The sequence below is a fragment of the Panonychus citri genome, unplaced genomic scaffold, assembly GCF_014898815.1.
Source record: "Panonychus citri isolate SS breed McGregor unplaced genomic scaffold, ASM1489881v1 Contig00135, whole genome shotgun sequence".
Classification (NCBI taxonomy): Eukaryota; Metazoa; Arthropoda; class Arachnida; order Trombidiformes; family Tetranychidae; genus Panonychus; species Panonychus citri.
In genome coordinates, this window is record NW_026515540.1 from 1,518,375 (window position 1) to 1,535,037 (window position 16,663).

Here is a 16,663-nt window from a genome sequence, read left to right on the forward strand (position 1 = left end):
AAAGAGAAAAAAACTGTTTCTCTCCCTCGTATTTACTTTATTCCAAATTCATTGTCCACTCTCACTTTATCTTCAATTCTCTTGCATCACATTCTTATTATGATTCTCTCTCTCTCTCTCTCTCGTTCTTTTATAATGTAACCCCCTCAGGCAAAAAGTTCATCTCATTCTCCTTTTTATCCTTTATTGATGATTCGATGAGTAAACATCATTAATGTTCAACTAAAACATCATGATTGTTGATTAACTTGATAATCAAACAAAAATCATGCTCATTATCATCATTATAATCAACATGATCAACACAATTAACTTTCATGAAAAGTAATCAATTGAATAGGAAAACAAAAACCTAAACAATTAAACCTAAATTACAAACAATTGATGTATGTCAAATCAAATCAAATACTGGACAACAAACTAATATCACAATCAAAATGAATATCAAACTAATCAATTTAACAAACATTAAAGCTTTTATCATATCAATCAATTGAATTTAAAAGTAAAACAATTAATATTGTTCATATTATTCAATTTCAATATTCAAAATCAGGAGGAAGAGGAGCAATTGAAATGATGATAAAGGGGAAAACTAAAACAATCAAGGCAAAAGTCAATCAACTAATTACTCGGGCAAAGAAAATAAATCAATCAATGAAAATTACAAACAAGAGACAAACATTATCATGTTAATTGTAGTTGATTATCATCATCATCATCATTGTTTGCTATTATGATCAACATGAAGGAGGAGTTGGTCCAGAAAATAATGGGAGGAGTTGTGATATTGATGCAGTTTCCTGGGGGGTGGGGAAAGGCCACACCCATTCACCATCAATTGCCAATAAAATTCAACTCCTATAACATCATCTCCATCCTCATCTTCATCCTCCCACCGATGATGAAGATGATGATGATGATGATGATGATGATGATGATGTTGATGATTGTTGTTGTAAGCTTTTTTTATTCAATAACAAATTTGATCCCTTAATTTGAAGTAAAATGTTTAATTTAATTTGTTATCAGTTAATTGTGATCTCAATTTGATCATCATCATAATCATCCTCTTGTATAATTAAGGTAACAGTTAAAATCTTAGACGATGATTAAAAGAGTTGGTTGATTAAGTGAGAAACAATTTTTTTTATCATCATTTTAATCATCTACTTGATCATCATCATCATCATCTTGATTATTATCAATATTATATTGATCTAGATGTCGCCCTTGAGTAAATTGTTCAAACTTGATTCTGATTCTTGTTTCATTTTTGATCATTGATTGTTAATCTTGTTTGATTGTAATTCATTTACTATTTATTTAGTTTGTATTCAGTTTAATTGTATTTACCCAATTTTGTAGGCGTCAACTTAAATTGTTAACAATCAACCAATCATCAGAAACTAATAATAATAATAATCATCATCATCATGATAATAACAGGTTACTTATTTTTGCCACAGTTAAATTGAAACCTTTGATTGTAACCTTAATTGTTTACTATCATCAACATACAACAATTTAAATTGTAATTTGATATCTGATCAATTGTTTTATTTTTTTTTCTCATAATCAATTTTACTTATAATGTCACAACTAATCACCATTGACTTTGATTTGTGTTAATTGTGTTCAATCAAGTTTTTTTTTCAAACTGATAATTAAGTTGATCATTTGATTGTTTTCAAATTTACTTTCTCAATTACTGACTAATTATGACCACAACAATTAAAGAGCCAGTTAAATCACCTTTAAATCAAACTGAATCAAGTGTTAATCATCGGACTTGTAATAATAATAACGGTAATTCAACTAATTCAAGTTTTTGTATTGACGCTTTATTGGCTAAAACTGATAATCAACTTAATCACTCAAGTAATAATCTTAATCATTCATCATCGATTCGTAGTCCTCAATCAACTGAATCTCTTAATGATTCTGATTCCCTTGCATCTCATGAGTCTCACCATGAATCTTATTATGAAGTTAATTCACCTAATGAAGAGATATCTTCACCTTCATCACCCACCGGAGGAGCAAGTCGAGTGGGAACAGTTTCACCCACCTCAGGTTATTCAGCTGCAGGAGGTAATTTATTAAATTCAATGGGTGTTAATGGTGATACAAGTGACCAAGGAGGTGGTGGTGGTGGTAGTTTATCTGTTGGAGTTGATGGAGGGAGTGAAGGTTCACCAATTTGGTCACCTAGACCTTCATCAATACCTGGACCACTTGGACTTCATTTACCACCTCATCATCCTCATCTTCCTCATCATCATCCCTCCTCTCATCATGGACCTACAACAACAACCACTAGTCACAATTCATCATCATCTTCAACCACACCAACCTCAACTTCATCATCTAATTCAGCTCATCATGGTCACCATGGTCATCACCATCATCATCATCCATCTCACCCTCCACCTCCGCATCCTCATCATTTACCTTTATTTGCATCTTCAATGACCAACCACCCTCTTTATGCAGCGATGTATGCAAACCTTGGCAGTGGCGGAGGAACCGGAGGTAATGGTGGACCCACTGGTGGACAAAATGCTGGCTCTCCATCAGAGTCAATAGGCTCACCCACTAATCCACACCACCCACACCACCCTCACCATGGTTTAACCTCCCTAATGACCGGAAGTGCATTTCATTCATTACATGATATCAAAAATCACCAAGGTGGACCAGGATCACTACCGATTGACTGGTTAGCCAGAGCGGGTTTACTTTACCACCGACCTCCAGGTAAAAAACACTCAATTAATTTACTCTCTTTCTAATTATTATCAAATCAATTTTCAATAGCAATTAAGTGAACAATTATGCTCACACTGATTGTAATTATTGTTTATTCAATGATAATCTAACAAAAACAACAATCAAAGTTGTAAATCATTCACATGGATTAACTTCAATTATTAGATAAAAATTTAATACAAAACAAAAATCAATCTTATCAAGTCATAATTAACCTAATTGTTTTAAGTTTTACATGGAAATAAACTTGAAGCAACTAATACAAAATCAATCATACAATTGAAACAATTTAAAGTTACTGAACTTAATCAAAATTCAAAACATCAACTGAATTTTGATAACAATAAAAAAGACTAATATCAAAATCAATAAACAAATCAATAAGATTTGTTGATAACTTGAGATAAACAATCAGGATTGTGACAAAACTATATTTTTGATTATCAATGGTGACAATTAACTAAAAATCATCATCAGTTGTTTATTCAATCAGTCTGATAATATAATATGTAAATACAATTTAATGATAACAATGAAAACCTGATAACAGTTAAATTAAATCCGATAATAGGTTTAGTTAAATCATATGTAAGTTTTATGGTGGAAAAGGTTGAGGGTGGGATTGGATGAGGATGAGGATGAGGATGCTCATCCTTGTGTCTCTTGATCAATGTTATACAATATACAAAATTGATTGTTTATTTTATTTAATACTTATCATCTCTAATCATGTTGCTAATCATTATCATCCTAATTTAAATAGTGAGGTGTTCAAATTAATAAATAACAGTAATGATATTCAATGATAAACAACAATCAAAATAAATTACCAATCATAAGGAAACTATTATCACCATATTGTTTGTGTGTATTAGAGGGTGGGTGGTGAAGGTGGGGTAGATGATGATGACATGATTGTGATGAGAGAGAGAGAGAGGGGTGGGTGATGATAATATGTCGATGATGAGAATCCATCTATTGTGTGTGTGTGTTTTGCTGGTAAGTGTGGGTGGGGTTGAGGGTGGAAGATGAGAGGAGGAAGAGGAAGTGAATAATATTAAATAGATGAGGATGATGTTTACCTAAGGATGATGATGATGATGATGAAAGATGTAACCATATGGGGAATCATTTTCATCATCTTTTCAATGTCATCAAAAGTGATTGAGTTTTTTTGTCCATTCTTTTTCATCAACTTGTACTTTTATTGAATGTCCAGTGGTCAGTTATTACTAGTCTATGGATTTGATTGTCCATCAATTGCTAATATTTTCTCAATTTGCTAATTGTTGTTAAATTGTCTGCAATCAACTAACACTTTTTATCCTTTCATTGATTAGTCAAGATAATTATTATTAGTAATTTGTTAATCAAGTTGTCAGAAATCTCAATGAATACTTGTGATAATAACTAATCATCATTAATAATTAGAGTTAATTGTTGATGTAATAATAATACAACTGATTATGAATAGTATTTTATTTTGTTGCTTTCATTTGATTGCGATCAACTTGAATTGTTTGATTAATTTTTATTAAATTGTTTGCTATTAGCTGGCTAATAAATCACCAATGTAAAAGCTTTTAATTGTTGCAATAATTAATTAATAATATTAATACTTAATTGCAATTTATCTGATTAAACTAATAACAACAAAAATTGATAATCTTGGTTAATAAATTTAGTTTACATCAGCAGCTTAATTGTAACAAGTTTTAATTATAAGTACTCCTAATTGTTTGTGATTAACTGATTAATTGGGTTGATAATTGAGTAAAGTATAAAGTCTAATTGGTGTCTAATCATCAATATCCCAGTAACAATTAACTAATGACCATAAATATGTCAAAAAGTTTGACAATTAAGTTGATTGTTGATCAAGAAAATACTTAATAGACAAAAAAACATCAATTGATCAAGTTAATCAAGAGAAACTCATTGAACAGTAATCAGTTAATTATGACGATTCATTAATTAATTGTTAACAATCAGGATAATTAACTAATCAGTGTCTCTTTCTAACTATTAATAATTAATAAATATGATTAATAAATTGAATCTCTTATCGGGTGAGAAAAAAAAAGTTAATCTAAAGTAATTGCCGATTGGTAATTAAAGTGGTTAAACATTAATGGTAACAAGATAATTAAATTTGAAGATGTTTTTTCAATTGACAATCAACTTAATCATCATCATTAGTATTGATTTGATTTCACCTTAACCAACAATTTAATTGAAAATTGATTTAATCGCAGCCTCTTAAACATTTAATTGCTGTTTAGTTGTTGTTGTGATCAACAAATAGGAAAATGTTGATTGATTGGAAAGTTGATTAAATTATATGATGTTGATTACCAATAATTAAACACAATTAACCAGTGAAAATGTTGATTGATTAATACAGGAAAGAAGCAAAGTTAATTGGTAATCATTAAAAATAATGATAATCAACAAATGTAAACACCAAAGACTTAATTGTTACAAGAATAAACAAATTTCCGTTTTCATTGATTAACATTATTTATGATGATTAATTTTAATCAAGAAATAAAAGAGAAACTTAATTGTCAGCTAATCGTTGATTGTTGTGAGTATATACAATTAATCAATAAAACGAAACAATCAATTGACAAACAAATAAAGACAAAACTAATTATATTTACCAAAGGGAAAAAAAATTGCTCCAAATCAACTGGATTAGATTATCAAGAGAACAATTAATTATTATGATTAAAAAAGAATCAAATCAACTAATCACAATTAAATAAGTTGTCACTTATTCAACAATCAAATCGTAACCACTAATCACCACAGAGACAATTGATTGACAAGCAATAAGAAAATGAATTTAGTTTTTTTTTGTTCATTCCAAATGAAAGTTAATTGTGATGGTTAATCGAGGTGTTAAATGATTACATTTGATAGGAAATGAAGCAAATAATCAACTCTAATTGTTATGGACCATTTAATGGACCATAAAAATGAGCAATTTAAATAAAGTTGATCACTTGATCGTAAACAATATTTAAACATCAATATAATTGCCTTTACATGAGACTTTAATTCCTTGGGTTGTTTTGTATTATTAATCAAATGATATCGATAAATGGATAACCAGTCGAGGAAGAGATTAACATAGGAATTAGTACAAAATCGACAGATGGGCACAACAAAGGATCGCGAGCACTTGATCCAGATCATCATGTACCCACCCCACTCGATCCTCTGCCACCATCACCTCCTCTTCCTCCTCAATCTTTTCATTCAATCATATTGATCATCATCACCTCTTCAAGTTTCCTCTTCCCACTTAGATTAATAGTAACATATTCAACCAAATTGAATTATACTTACAAATAAGGTTGAACCTTTTACTTTCACCACAATCAACTTTAACATCTCATCATCAGCATCATCATCACTTCATCCTCATCATCAGTATCATCTCATTGAAATTGATAGGTTAGAGGAGAGAGAGAGAGAGAGAGAAATAGAAAAAAATTCTTTCTTTTTCTCTCTCTCTCTCCTTCTCTGATTTTCCTCATGAAAATCTCTTAGGAATTGTTTGGTTGAAATTTCATCTCAATCTTTTAACTTTTCCAGAAGTAAATCATGAAAACATCATGAAACTTGAATGGTGTGAATCTTAGTCTACAGATGAAAAGTGATGAGGATGCTAAAGGTAAAGAAGATGAAATATTTGGATTTATAATGATGATGATTGTTATTATTTCCAATTCCATTTTTTTTTCTGTTTTCTCTCAATTCTCATCATGATTATGATTGAATCTAATCAAATCAAATTCAATATCATGAATCAAATCACCGTATAATTTAAGATAATATATTTCATCATCTTGGGATTGTGATGATTAGGATGAACTAGAATCGCTAAATCAGTTGATGAAAATATATTCATGGTGGAAGAAAAAAAAAACTAATCATAATAATCACTATATAGATGAAGCGAGAAAAAAAAATAAACTTTCAACAATTTAAATCATAAATTCAATCAGTTGATTAACATAATGATTGTCATTAATAATAATGTAAATAGCATTAAATTGTTATTAAAGTTAATCAGCTTTCAAATATTCATCGTCACAACATGTTGTAATATCTTACTGACAATCAGTTTTATTGTTATTAATGAATGATTAATGTAACAATTAATCAACAATTTAAAAAGTTACGATTGTAAGTACTTACACTTTCAACGGCAAATCAGCTCTTAAAGTTAAATTGTTTGGATTAAATTGATTCACAATCTATTAATCTTATGGACTCGATTGTATTATAATGATAAGTGTTATACAATTAATCATTTCATCAGCAATTAACTTTTCTTTTTTGATTAATTGCTGCTGGACATTATTATCAATTAGTTAATCACTTGAAATTAAAGTGATATTTAAAACCATTGAGAAACCACTGATAAAATAATCTTTATATTAGTTAATCAAGTTAATTATCGTGCCAACAATCAAACATAGACACACGTTTGTTTGGTTCAAATGTCAACAATTAACTAATTTTTTTTCCGTTTAGTCTTAATCCTCAAATCTATTGATAATCAATGGTTACTTAATATCAACCGATTATGATGATTAACGGAAACAAAGTTAATGGCACACAATTAACTTGAACGCATTTAAATCAATATCAGGCCACACGTTCAATGATAATATTACACAATTGACCTTGTGCATTTAGAACAACAATTAAGTTAATCAGATGAGTTGATTAACTTTGGGAACATGAATAACAAAAAGATGAGTCTCTCAATCTTGAAATTTGATCCTAATCCAATTGACTTTATTTCCTTATCCGTTTATCATCATTGGATGATGATGATAAACCAATGATGAGACACGTGGTCTCACTTATATCAACCATTATCATCATCATCATCATCATGATTAACTTAATCATTACAATCATAATAGAGACAATTAACATTATTAAAAGGAGTGCAAACTTTTAACACTTGAAAAAAATTGACTTCCAACATGATGTCGCCTATTAATCAAAAGTTAATTGTTATTAACTTTGAAAATACAGATTAAATCTCAGCAATTAACTTAATTACTTTCATGGTCAACAATTTAATTCACTTTAATAGCAACAATTTACTGGAAAATTGTGCAATCAAACTCAAATCACAATCAAAATTAAACTGAGATTGAAACTGTTGATTTGATAAAAATGTGAATTTTTTTCCCCAACAAATTCAATCAATTAACTAATTGTTAATCATAAATTTCTCTTTTTTTTCTTGACGACAATTTAGGAGGAAACGGAAGTGGTGTATTGGGAGGTAAAACTCGTCGCCCTCGAACAGCATTTACAAGTCAACAATTATTAGAACTCGAGAATCAATTTCGTACTAATAAATATCTATCACGTCCAAAACGATTTGAAGTTGCAACCAATTTAATGTTAACAGAGACACAGGTAAGCTAATTAATCACAATTAACAATTAGCAATCAGGAAAATACAGAAAAAAAAACTACACACACTCACAATATTAGATTAAAATAAGTATAATAATTAATGATGATTAGTAGTAACAACAATTTACCGTTATAATATTATATAACAAATATAACAGACAATTGGGAGTTGATAACTTTTTTATCTAACCTTTTATAACAGTTTATTAGGATAATAATCAAGTTTAGGTTCAATTAGGTTAAAAGCAATTAGGTTAAACAAATTGTTCATCATCATCATCCCTAATTATCCTCAATTGACCTTAACAATTTAATACCATTAACATCAATTACCACCTATAAAAATATCCTAACCCATGGATATGAAATATACAGAGAGACACTTTTACAAGGTATTCCAACATTTCCCACCGAGGGTATTCATTGTTTATAGGCTGTATCAATAGCCACCCTGTAAATGAAATGATTGCCTTGAAAAATCATCCAATTAAAACATTGATTGAAATGATTAGAGTGGAAATACATTTACGATTAACGAATCCAATGTTTATTTCTAATAATTAGCTTATTGCAATTTAGATTTGCTTTGTGTTGAGTTAATTGTGATTCTTACTGATTGTTTAGCTTTTTGTTTTTAATTGTTTGATTCTAATTGTGATTTAATTTTGGTTGTTTCGTTTGCTTACAGGTTAAGATTTGGTTTCAAAATCGTCGGATGAAATGGAAACGAAGTAAAAAAGCTCAACAAGAATCAGCTAAATTAAAAGGAAACGGAAATTTATCTTCCTCATCTTCATCCTCTTCCCATTCTCATTCATCATCATCATCATCTTCATCTTCAGCATCTTCATCGCCTTTATCATCATCATCTAAACACAATAAAACCCACGATAAGGATAATAATAATATTGAAAATTCATCAACTAATTGTGGGTCAACTGTAACTTCTGGTGGAGGGTCAAATGGTGGTGCTGGTGGTGGTGTTAATGGAGGTGGTGGTGGTCATCATGGTCATCAGAAAATCAAATCAAATGGTATGAATGTTAATCAAAGTTTCCTCATCTATTGATTAGTTTTAATTGTTTTGATTTGTTTTTTTTTATTCTGTTTTTCTATTCCTTGTTTGATTAAAATCCTTAATCAATATTATGATAATTACTCTAAATTTATGCATAATTAATATATGATAATTAAATTGATAATCAGCAATTAATGTAAATTACTGATCATGATTCAGGAATCAAAGGAAATGTTGATCAAATTAATAGAAACAATTTACAATCAATGGTTTCACCTCCATCATCAGCGGAGGCTACAAACCCACCGGTGGATTCTGGTTCATCACCTTTACCTCATCATCTTATCCTTCATCCTCAACTTCATCTTCATCATCCTCATCTTTCACCATCAACATCACCAACAACAATTAACCAACAATCAATTTGCAGCTCAGTTAAATCAACCAACAATTGGCCAACAATTAATCTTAATCGTCACATAAGTGATTGCAATCGAAATGCTAGTTTACTTAATCAACTTAATCACAATAAATCAGATCCTTTTTACCGGCCTTATGTATCTTAATCATCATCCTCATCACAACAACAATTAACTCTAATTGTCTGAGACAACAATTTATCATTTCATTTGCAACAATCAATAATAACAAAATAATATCCAATCAATAGGAATCAAAATTATCCATGAAAATCAATTTGATTTTTTTTTCTGATCTCAATTTCAATTGTATCATTTTCAAAAATTATAAACAATTAAACTCATTGATTTAATTGGTAATCATTATAAATCTTATTGTGTACACAAAAGGCTGAACAATTAAGTCGCAATTTGATGAAATAAAGTCGACAATTAAAAACGATCCTAATTACAGTTTTCATTTCTTTTTCTTCATCATCATACTAATCTAATTGTCCAATTGATTGTTATGATCAACTGGTAGAGATTATGATTTAGATGATCACTTGCTGATTATGTTAATCTCACAGGAATTAATCATCTAGTATGTTAATCTAATCATTTTTTTCCTCTTCTTTTTTCATTGATTCTTTTCACCAACAATTGCAACTGAATTATTATCATAATTTATAAATTGTTAAGCGTTTTTTATTTTCCCGTAGAGAATTTAATTCAACTCAATTTACATAAAATATGCCAACAATTAACTTTAATAGTTAACACTTGGTGTTGGTCTCGTTGTTTTTTGTACCTTTGTTTGTATCTAATTCTGATTAATTTCATTGAAATAATTAATCAGGTTCATGAGGAAAAAAAAAATAACAGCAACAATTAGTTGATTACAATTTCCAATCATAATTCATAAAAGTAACAACCAATTAATCAACCGAGTTTAACTTTTTCTTGATACTCTTATTAATTAACTTTAACGTTAATTTTTGCTTCCCATTTGTAATTTGATTAATTAAATGAATATTTTGTGGTGATAACAATTCAATTCTTAATCAAGTAAATAAAATTTATGATGGTTAATTGTATAAATTGCATGAATAATTTAAATACAACAATTATAATTGTTTGATTATTATGATTCCTGTTTAAGTAAAACAAGTAAACTTAATTATGTTGATTTCCACCGGATTGGATTAAACTATTAATTAGTTTATTAGGTCTGAATTAATCAAGTAGATTAACTTGAAAATCTGCCAACAATTTCAGTTAAATGTAAATGATTAAGATTAATTGTTATGATGTTCATGTCGACCTCTGTTGATGCATAGAAACAACTTTTTACAATTAAGATTAATTCATAAGTGTATGTAATAATTTGGTAACAGTGACTATCAAAAATGTTGAGTATAAATGTCCAGTGGTCAATTCAAAGTGTTGAAAGTTAATTGTTGATATCTCATAACTTAATTGTTGATTGATCAGGAGGAGATTTTTTTAATTCTCTCAATGAGATTGTATGTGTGATAATGAGTGAGAATTGAAAGTTTAAAGGTGAATACAAATCAAAGGTATGAATATATGATAAGCGTTGATGATTAGAAAGATTAATTGTTCAATAGGTGAAGTTGATTAGTTGCTAATTATGATTGATCAAGTGTATAGATTCCGTCGCTATCTCGAACGTAAGTAAATCGAGATTGACCTGGTTGTAAGGTGTATCCATGGATTGAGCTTAAATGTCGGGAAAGGTTATTACCTCTGGTGAACTTTCTGCCACATTCATGGCAAAGATATTCACTGATCGCCGATGTGGACTGATGGTACTTTTTAATGTGTTTGGTTAGAGTGTGACAACAACGGCATTCAAATTTACAGAGTGAACACTTGAAGGGATTACTTTTAGAATGGGTTTCAAGGTGTCTCCGTAGATCGTAACGGGTTTTACATCGAATTGAACAGAATTGGCAGGCAAAGGGTCGATCTTCACTGTGTCGATAGGTCATATGGTGTTTTAATGCTGAAGGTGATTCCATGGTTCGACCGCAAAGGTCACATTGTTGACTGTGAAAGTGGCGACGATTGTGTTCACGAAGAAGGGAACTTGAATGAAATGATTTATCACAGTGTTCACATCGGTACATTGATCCACTTGGTCCTGGTGATCCAATTCCGTTGGGAGTGATTGTCACCATGAATTCTTGATCATTGATTTTTAGGGTTATCGCTTGATCTTCAATAATACTATCCTCATCATCTAATTGTCGTAAAAGGTGATCACGAAATTTACCCTTATTGGAAAACATTCCACCGCAAATGGGACAAGCAATTATCTTCTCTTGAGTATGACTGCGTAAATGTTGAGCAATATGAGAATTTGAATCAGAAATGAATGAACAATCTGACCAGTAGCATTTAAATTGATCCTTGTTCAAAAATGATGGACCTTCGCCACCATCAGCATCAAGGAATGAGGATGGATCGGGATCAGTTGCATGTCCAAATGGAACCAGAGCTCTATCATCTGGTGAACTTTCCTCATTTGATCCTTGATCATCATCAGCTGAAGTCGAAGGATCCGTTGGTTCAAACGGGTGTTTCTCAACGTGCTGGTAAAAATCTTCTGCTCGATAAAAGGTTTCCGGACAGTCTTTCCAAACACAGACAAATATATTGGGAAGATCAGGAAGTATTGTCCGAGTGCTTCCATCGATACCACAAGTGACCTCTTTACCCAAATCTTCACTAATCGCCTTCATGACCACCGACCCATAGCTCATCAGTTTAGTATGAAATCCATGATATGAAACATGGACAATCAGCTCATCTGTTGAATCAAACGTTTTGTCCGCACAACCAAACCAACCACAGAACAATTTACCCTCCTCATTTTCATGGGTACTGATGATCTGGTCAAGGTGTCCATTAACATGTTCCGCAAATGAACTTGCATCCACATGTTGCTGGTCACTACAACCTGACCATTCACAGAGCAGATCAATGTAAGGTCCTTTGCGTTTCTTTTTTTGTTTACCCATAATGAAAATCAACAACAATAAGAAAACACAGAAAATTTAATGGGTCACCTTTCAAATCCAAATCGTAACCGTAGACAAATACAGACCAGAATCCAGTGTAAATGGTGAAAAGAAAACATTCAAACAAGTGGGCGAAAATTAATTTAATTTAATTGGAAGAAAAAATAATCACAATCAATTTAGAAGCCAAAAAATTAAAAGCTTATTGTTGACAAAAAATGTAAACAAAACCTTCACCGAGAAAATTTGGTGAAAATAAGTTACCGCGTAAATGGCTATTCTCACAGCGAATTAATTGTCACAATTAATTTAATTTCTTTCAATTAAATTGTATAAGAAATTGTCTACTGCTTGGTTAGAAATAAATCTTCAATTAATTGCGACAATCGGTTAGAAATTATTAATAAATCAACGATTTTTTTGTTTCTTCTATTTTCCAATTTAATCAACTTTTAATTGCCAACAATTTGTAAATTGTTTTAACTTTTTGATATGATTTTTTTTTTTCAATTCTCAATAATTGGCTAACATGATCGGAGTAATTGATTAATTGTTGAGACGATTTTTTTTCTTGATCATCTTCTTGATGAATAATCAAAAATAGATGATGACAATCAACACATCTAATTGGAAACAATCAACAAGTTGTGATCATTTATTTATTGGGATAATTGAAAAGTTTACAGTTAACAATTTAGTAGTAAATTATTTAATCATCTTGTCTGGTTAATTGTCAAATCAATGGTGACATTTTAACCTTAAATTTTGATCTGGTTTTAAATTAGTTAATTAGTTATTGGGTGATAATTAAATCAGATGAAATTAGATCAAATCAGATTGCTTGACAATTAAATTGCCCTTTTCTCAGGGTGATCATACAATCAGCCAATTAATTAACGGATCAATGGATTAACAATCAAATCATGATTAGTAGTTGGTGACAATTTAATGAGACAACAATAATGATGCAATTAATAATAAAAATGGTTTAATTTGATTCATGTAAATAATATGATTGATATGATTTAATTGTTTATGTTAATGATTATCTTAATTAAATTGTTTGGAAAGGGTTTCAATCAATTAAATTGTTCATTCAATTTGAAACAAACAATTAAACATAAAGTGCAGAGGTAATTTTATCAACGATTAATTTAATTAACAAACAAAATTGTTTTGCATCAAGTGTAATGAAGTTTAATTGTAAGAGAAATCAATTTTAATTATTGTAATCAAACCCCTGAAGTTTATAATTATGATTTAAGTTAAACAACAACAACAAAAATTGACACTAATCATGAAATAAGTGAGTTACAATTAAGTCTTACAATCAAATGACAATCAAGTGTGAGCAGCTAAGTTAATTGTGATTAACTTTTGACGGTTAAATGATTAACCTTTAAAAACAATAACAACAATTAGTTCAAAAAGTGATCATCAAATCATCAAGAATAGTGGAGACTAATTAAAATTGATTCATAGCTTTAATTAATTGTTGAATGAGTTAAATCAATATAAGCAAAGTTGTTGAAAATTATCTTGATAATTAAAGCTAAATTGTAAACAATTAAAATGAGACTTGATTAAGAGGATGAGTTGAAGATGAGACGGAAAAATGAAAAGTTAAACTTAACAATCAATGGAATGGAAAAAGTAATTTGTTAATTGTTTGGTGATTAACATGCAAGTTAATCGGATACAATCAACCTCGGGCCTTTAAATTCACTCAATTAAATCACAATTAAATGTACAACGTCAACAAAATTAACTGATCAACGATGCAATAAGTTGATCAACAACTAATTTAGATGCAATAATCAACTCATCAAGTTAATTGTGTTGTTAGAATGAAAAAAATGGATTCAAATGATGAGTTTCATCAACCTGATTAAGATGTTTGTTAATTAACTTGTATTAACACAATGATAATAATCAACCTACTGATTGTAGAGAGGGTTAAAAAATGATCATCTTATTAAATTGCCAACCAGTTGACAACAATTTACTGATGAGCGATAATTAAATAACAATAAATAGTTTGATTTTAATTTAGTGAAAAAAAAGTAAATTGTTAATCATTGATTCCGATTTAAGTTTTTAAGCCAACAAGTTAATCCTCGAGCCCACCACTACCTCCTCCTCCTCTTCAGGATCAACACCACCACCACCTCCCACTTTGTCTTCATTATTTGGATAACAATTAAGTTAATCATGTTGTTCAGATTAATGTTCAGTTACCTGTTGATTCATTGTTTTAATGATTCTGCTTGAAAACGAAAAGTTAAATTTCAATTTGCAGCAATTTAATCTTGTTCACCAATCTAACTATGTTTTGATTGATAAAGATCAACATTGAACGAATAGTTATCAAGTTAATTGTGGGATAAAAATTAACAAATTGTTACCAATGAAATGGTTTGTGTGGTTGAGTTTTATCATTTTGTTGACATTAGTTGACAATTTAACTTTAAATGTTAATTGTAAAGGTATATCATCATTAGATAATGATGAATTATCAGTTAATCACAATGGATTGGATAAAAGTGCCCCAACAATTAAGGAATCGTTAGCATCTTCGTCACAATTAATGCCCTTCTTTTATGTTGGTGATATTGATAAATCATCAACATCGAAACCATTGATTACTAAGATAGTCCCAAAATCGGATAAAAATGAGATCAAGACCAAAAAGAATGATAAAGATTCCTCATCTCGACGATCATCATCATCATCTTCATCATCACAATCAACAACACCAAGACCTCAACTAATTAAACGAATTAAATCAACAAAAATCCCAATTCTAATTCCATTGTCATCACCATTATCAGCAAATCGTCGGGTTTTCAACGATAATGAACTTTTATCGAACCTGAATGACGATGAGGACGACGATGAAGATAAAGCTCTTCCACCTTCGTACAAATTACTTTGGTACATTCCACCTCGATCTTCATCCTCTCCATCACCGTCTCCATCTCCCATGAGCCGATCATCTTTCAGCCCTGAATTTACTCCGCTATTTAAATACAACTCAATGGTGGCAAATCCACCCACTGGTTACCTCAAACCCAATTACTATCACTCTGAATATCATTTACCTTTCAATTCCCACTATCCAATTTATCAACCATCTTCATTGAATTTTCCCATTTACCCTGATTTCCCATCACCTACAAGCGATTCAATTGATGAAAATATGAACATTCATGATGAAGATCTCGATGAAAACAATCAACACTATCAACTGTATGGTAAGAGCTTTTACCCACCACCACCTCCTCCGCCAGTACCTTTACCACCCTCGAGATCTTTCACCTCAACACTTTACTCTCCTCATCATCATCCACCTCCTCCAATGTTTCCCTCTCGAGAGCAACCGAAACACTTCACGATGTCAAAGTGGATAGAAAGTGGCCTTAGTGATGGTCCATCGGTTCATAGACGATACCAAAGACCTAAACCTTCGGGTTTCCGGTCAAAAGATATTCTTCAAGATCCGGATATTGAGAAGATTTTATCAACTTTTGACCTTGAAAAGTCGTTCGGCACCAAGAAAGATAAAACTTATCGACCTCGTAAAAGTTACGATGATAATCTTACCATGAACGGTAAGTATTCAGAGAATGATAATTTACATTATCAGGCCAATTCTCGAGGTTGGGGTGGATTTATGAACAACGGAATCTCTGGAAGGTCAAATATTGGACACTATGGTGGACGAACCGATTTCAAGCCTTATTATGATTATTATAAAAATCTTCGAGTCTCACCTTATACAGTTAAACAATCAGCTAAATCAATTCAGACAAGATAATTAAAGTATCTACTTTCTTGTACCGATTTTCAAATGGTTAATTATCTATTAATAATTTAATCATCAGTTTGATTAACACCCTAACTTGTAAATAATTAATATTAAATTCTGAAAGCAATCAAATCATTTTCGTCACTAACTTTTTTTTGTTAATCAT

The 16,663-nt window shown here is 30.3% G+C and overlaps 3 protein-coding genes across 4 annotated transcripts; 2 read left to right on the plus strand and 1 right to left on the minus strand.

The window, feature by feature from the left end:
* The first annotated feature begins 1,001 nt into the window (after positions 1-1,001).
* LOC128391960 (motor neuron and pancreas homeobox protein 1-like) lies at positions 1,002-10,105 on the plus strand. 2 transcript variants are annotated; one of them, XM_053351924.1, is made up of 4 exons: positions 1,002-2,760; positions 8,063-8,226; positions 8,915-9,260; positions 9,464-10,105. In XM_053351924.1, the coding sequence occupies exons 1-4, from the start codon at positions 1,722-1,724 to the stop codon at positions 9,808-9,810; spliced, it is 1,896 nt and encodes a 631-aa protein (XP_053207899.1). In that variant the 5' UTR covers positions 1,002-1,721; the 3' UTR covers positions 9,811-10,105. The 2 variants fall into 2 exon arrangements, with proteins under 2 accessions (XP_053207899.1, XP_053207900.1); XM_053351925.1 differs by having other exon boundaries at positions 1,003-2,760; positions 9,433-9,601.
* A 734-nt stretch (positions 10,106-10,839) lies between these two features.
* On the minus strand, positions 10,840-12,924 carry LOC128391966 (histone H4 transcription factor-like). The gene has a single exon (XM_053351935.1). It carries the CDS (start codon positions 12,687-12,689, stop codon positions 11,295-11,297), a length of 1,395 nt encoding a protein of 464 aa, XP_053207910.1. The 5' UTR covers positions 12,690-12,924; the 3' UTR covers positions 10,840-11,294.
* A 1,587-nt stretch (positions 12,925-14,511) lies between these two features.
* LOC128391965 (serine/threonine-protein kinase pakG-like) lies at positions 14,512-16,629 on the plus strand. Its single transcript, XM_053351933.1, has one exon. It carries the CDS (start codon positions 15,097-15,099, stop codon positions 16,504-16,506), a length of 1,410 nt encoding a protein of 469 aa, XP_053207908.1. The 5' UTR covers positions 14,512-15,096; the 3' UTR covers positions 16,507-16,629.
* The last annotated feature ends 34 nt before the right edge of the window (positions 16,630-16,663 follow it).

Excerpts from the sequence above, each read along its gene's own strand:
- LOC128391960 (XM_053351924.1), top strand. The coding sequence starts at position 1,722 with ATGACCACAACAATTAAAGAGCCAGTTAAATCACCTTTAAATCAAACT. Across the intron at positions 2,761-8,062 it reads ACTTTACCACCGACCTCCAG|GAGGAAACGGAAGTGGTGTA; the intron begins GTAAAAAACACT and ends ACGACAATTTAG. Across the intron at positions 9,261-9,463 it reads TCAGAAAATCAAATCAAATG|GAATCAAAGGAAATGTTGAT; the intron begins GTATGAATGTTA and ends ATCATGATTCAG.
- LOC128391966 (XM_053351935.1), bottom strand. The coding sequence starts at position 12,689 with ATGGGTAAACAAAAAAAGAAACGCAAAGGACCTTACATTGATCTGCTC.
- LOC128391965 (XM_053351933.1), top strand. The coding sequence starts at position 15,097 with ATGAAATGGTTTGTGTGGTTGAGTTTTATCATTTTGTTGACATTAGTT.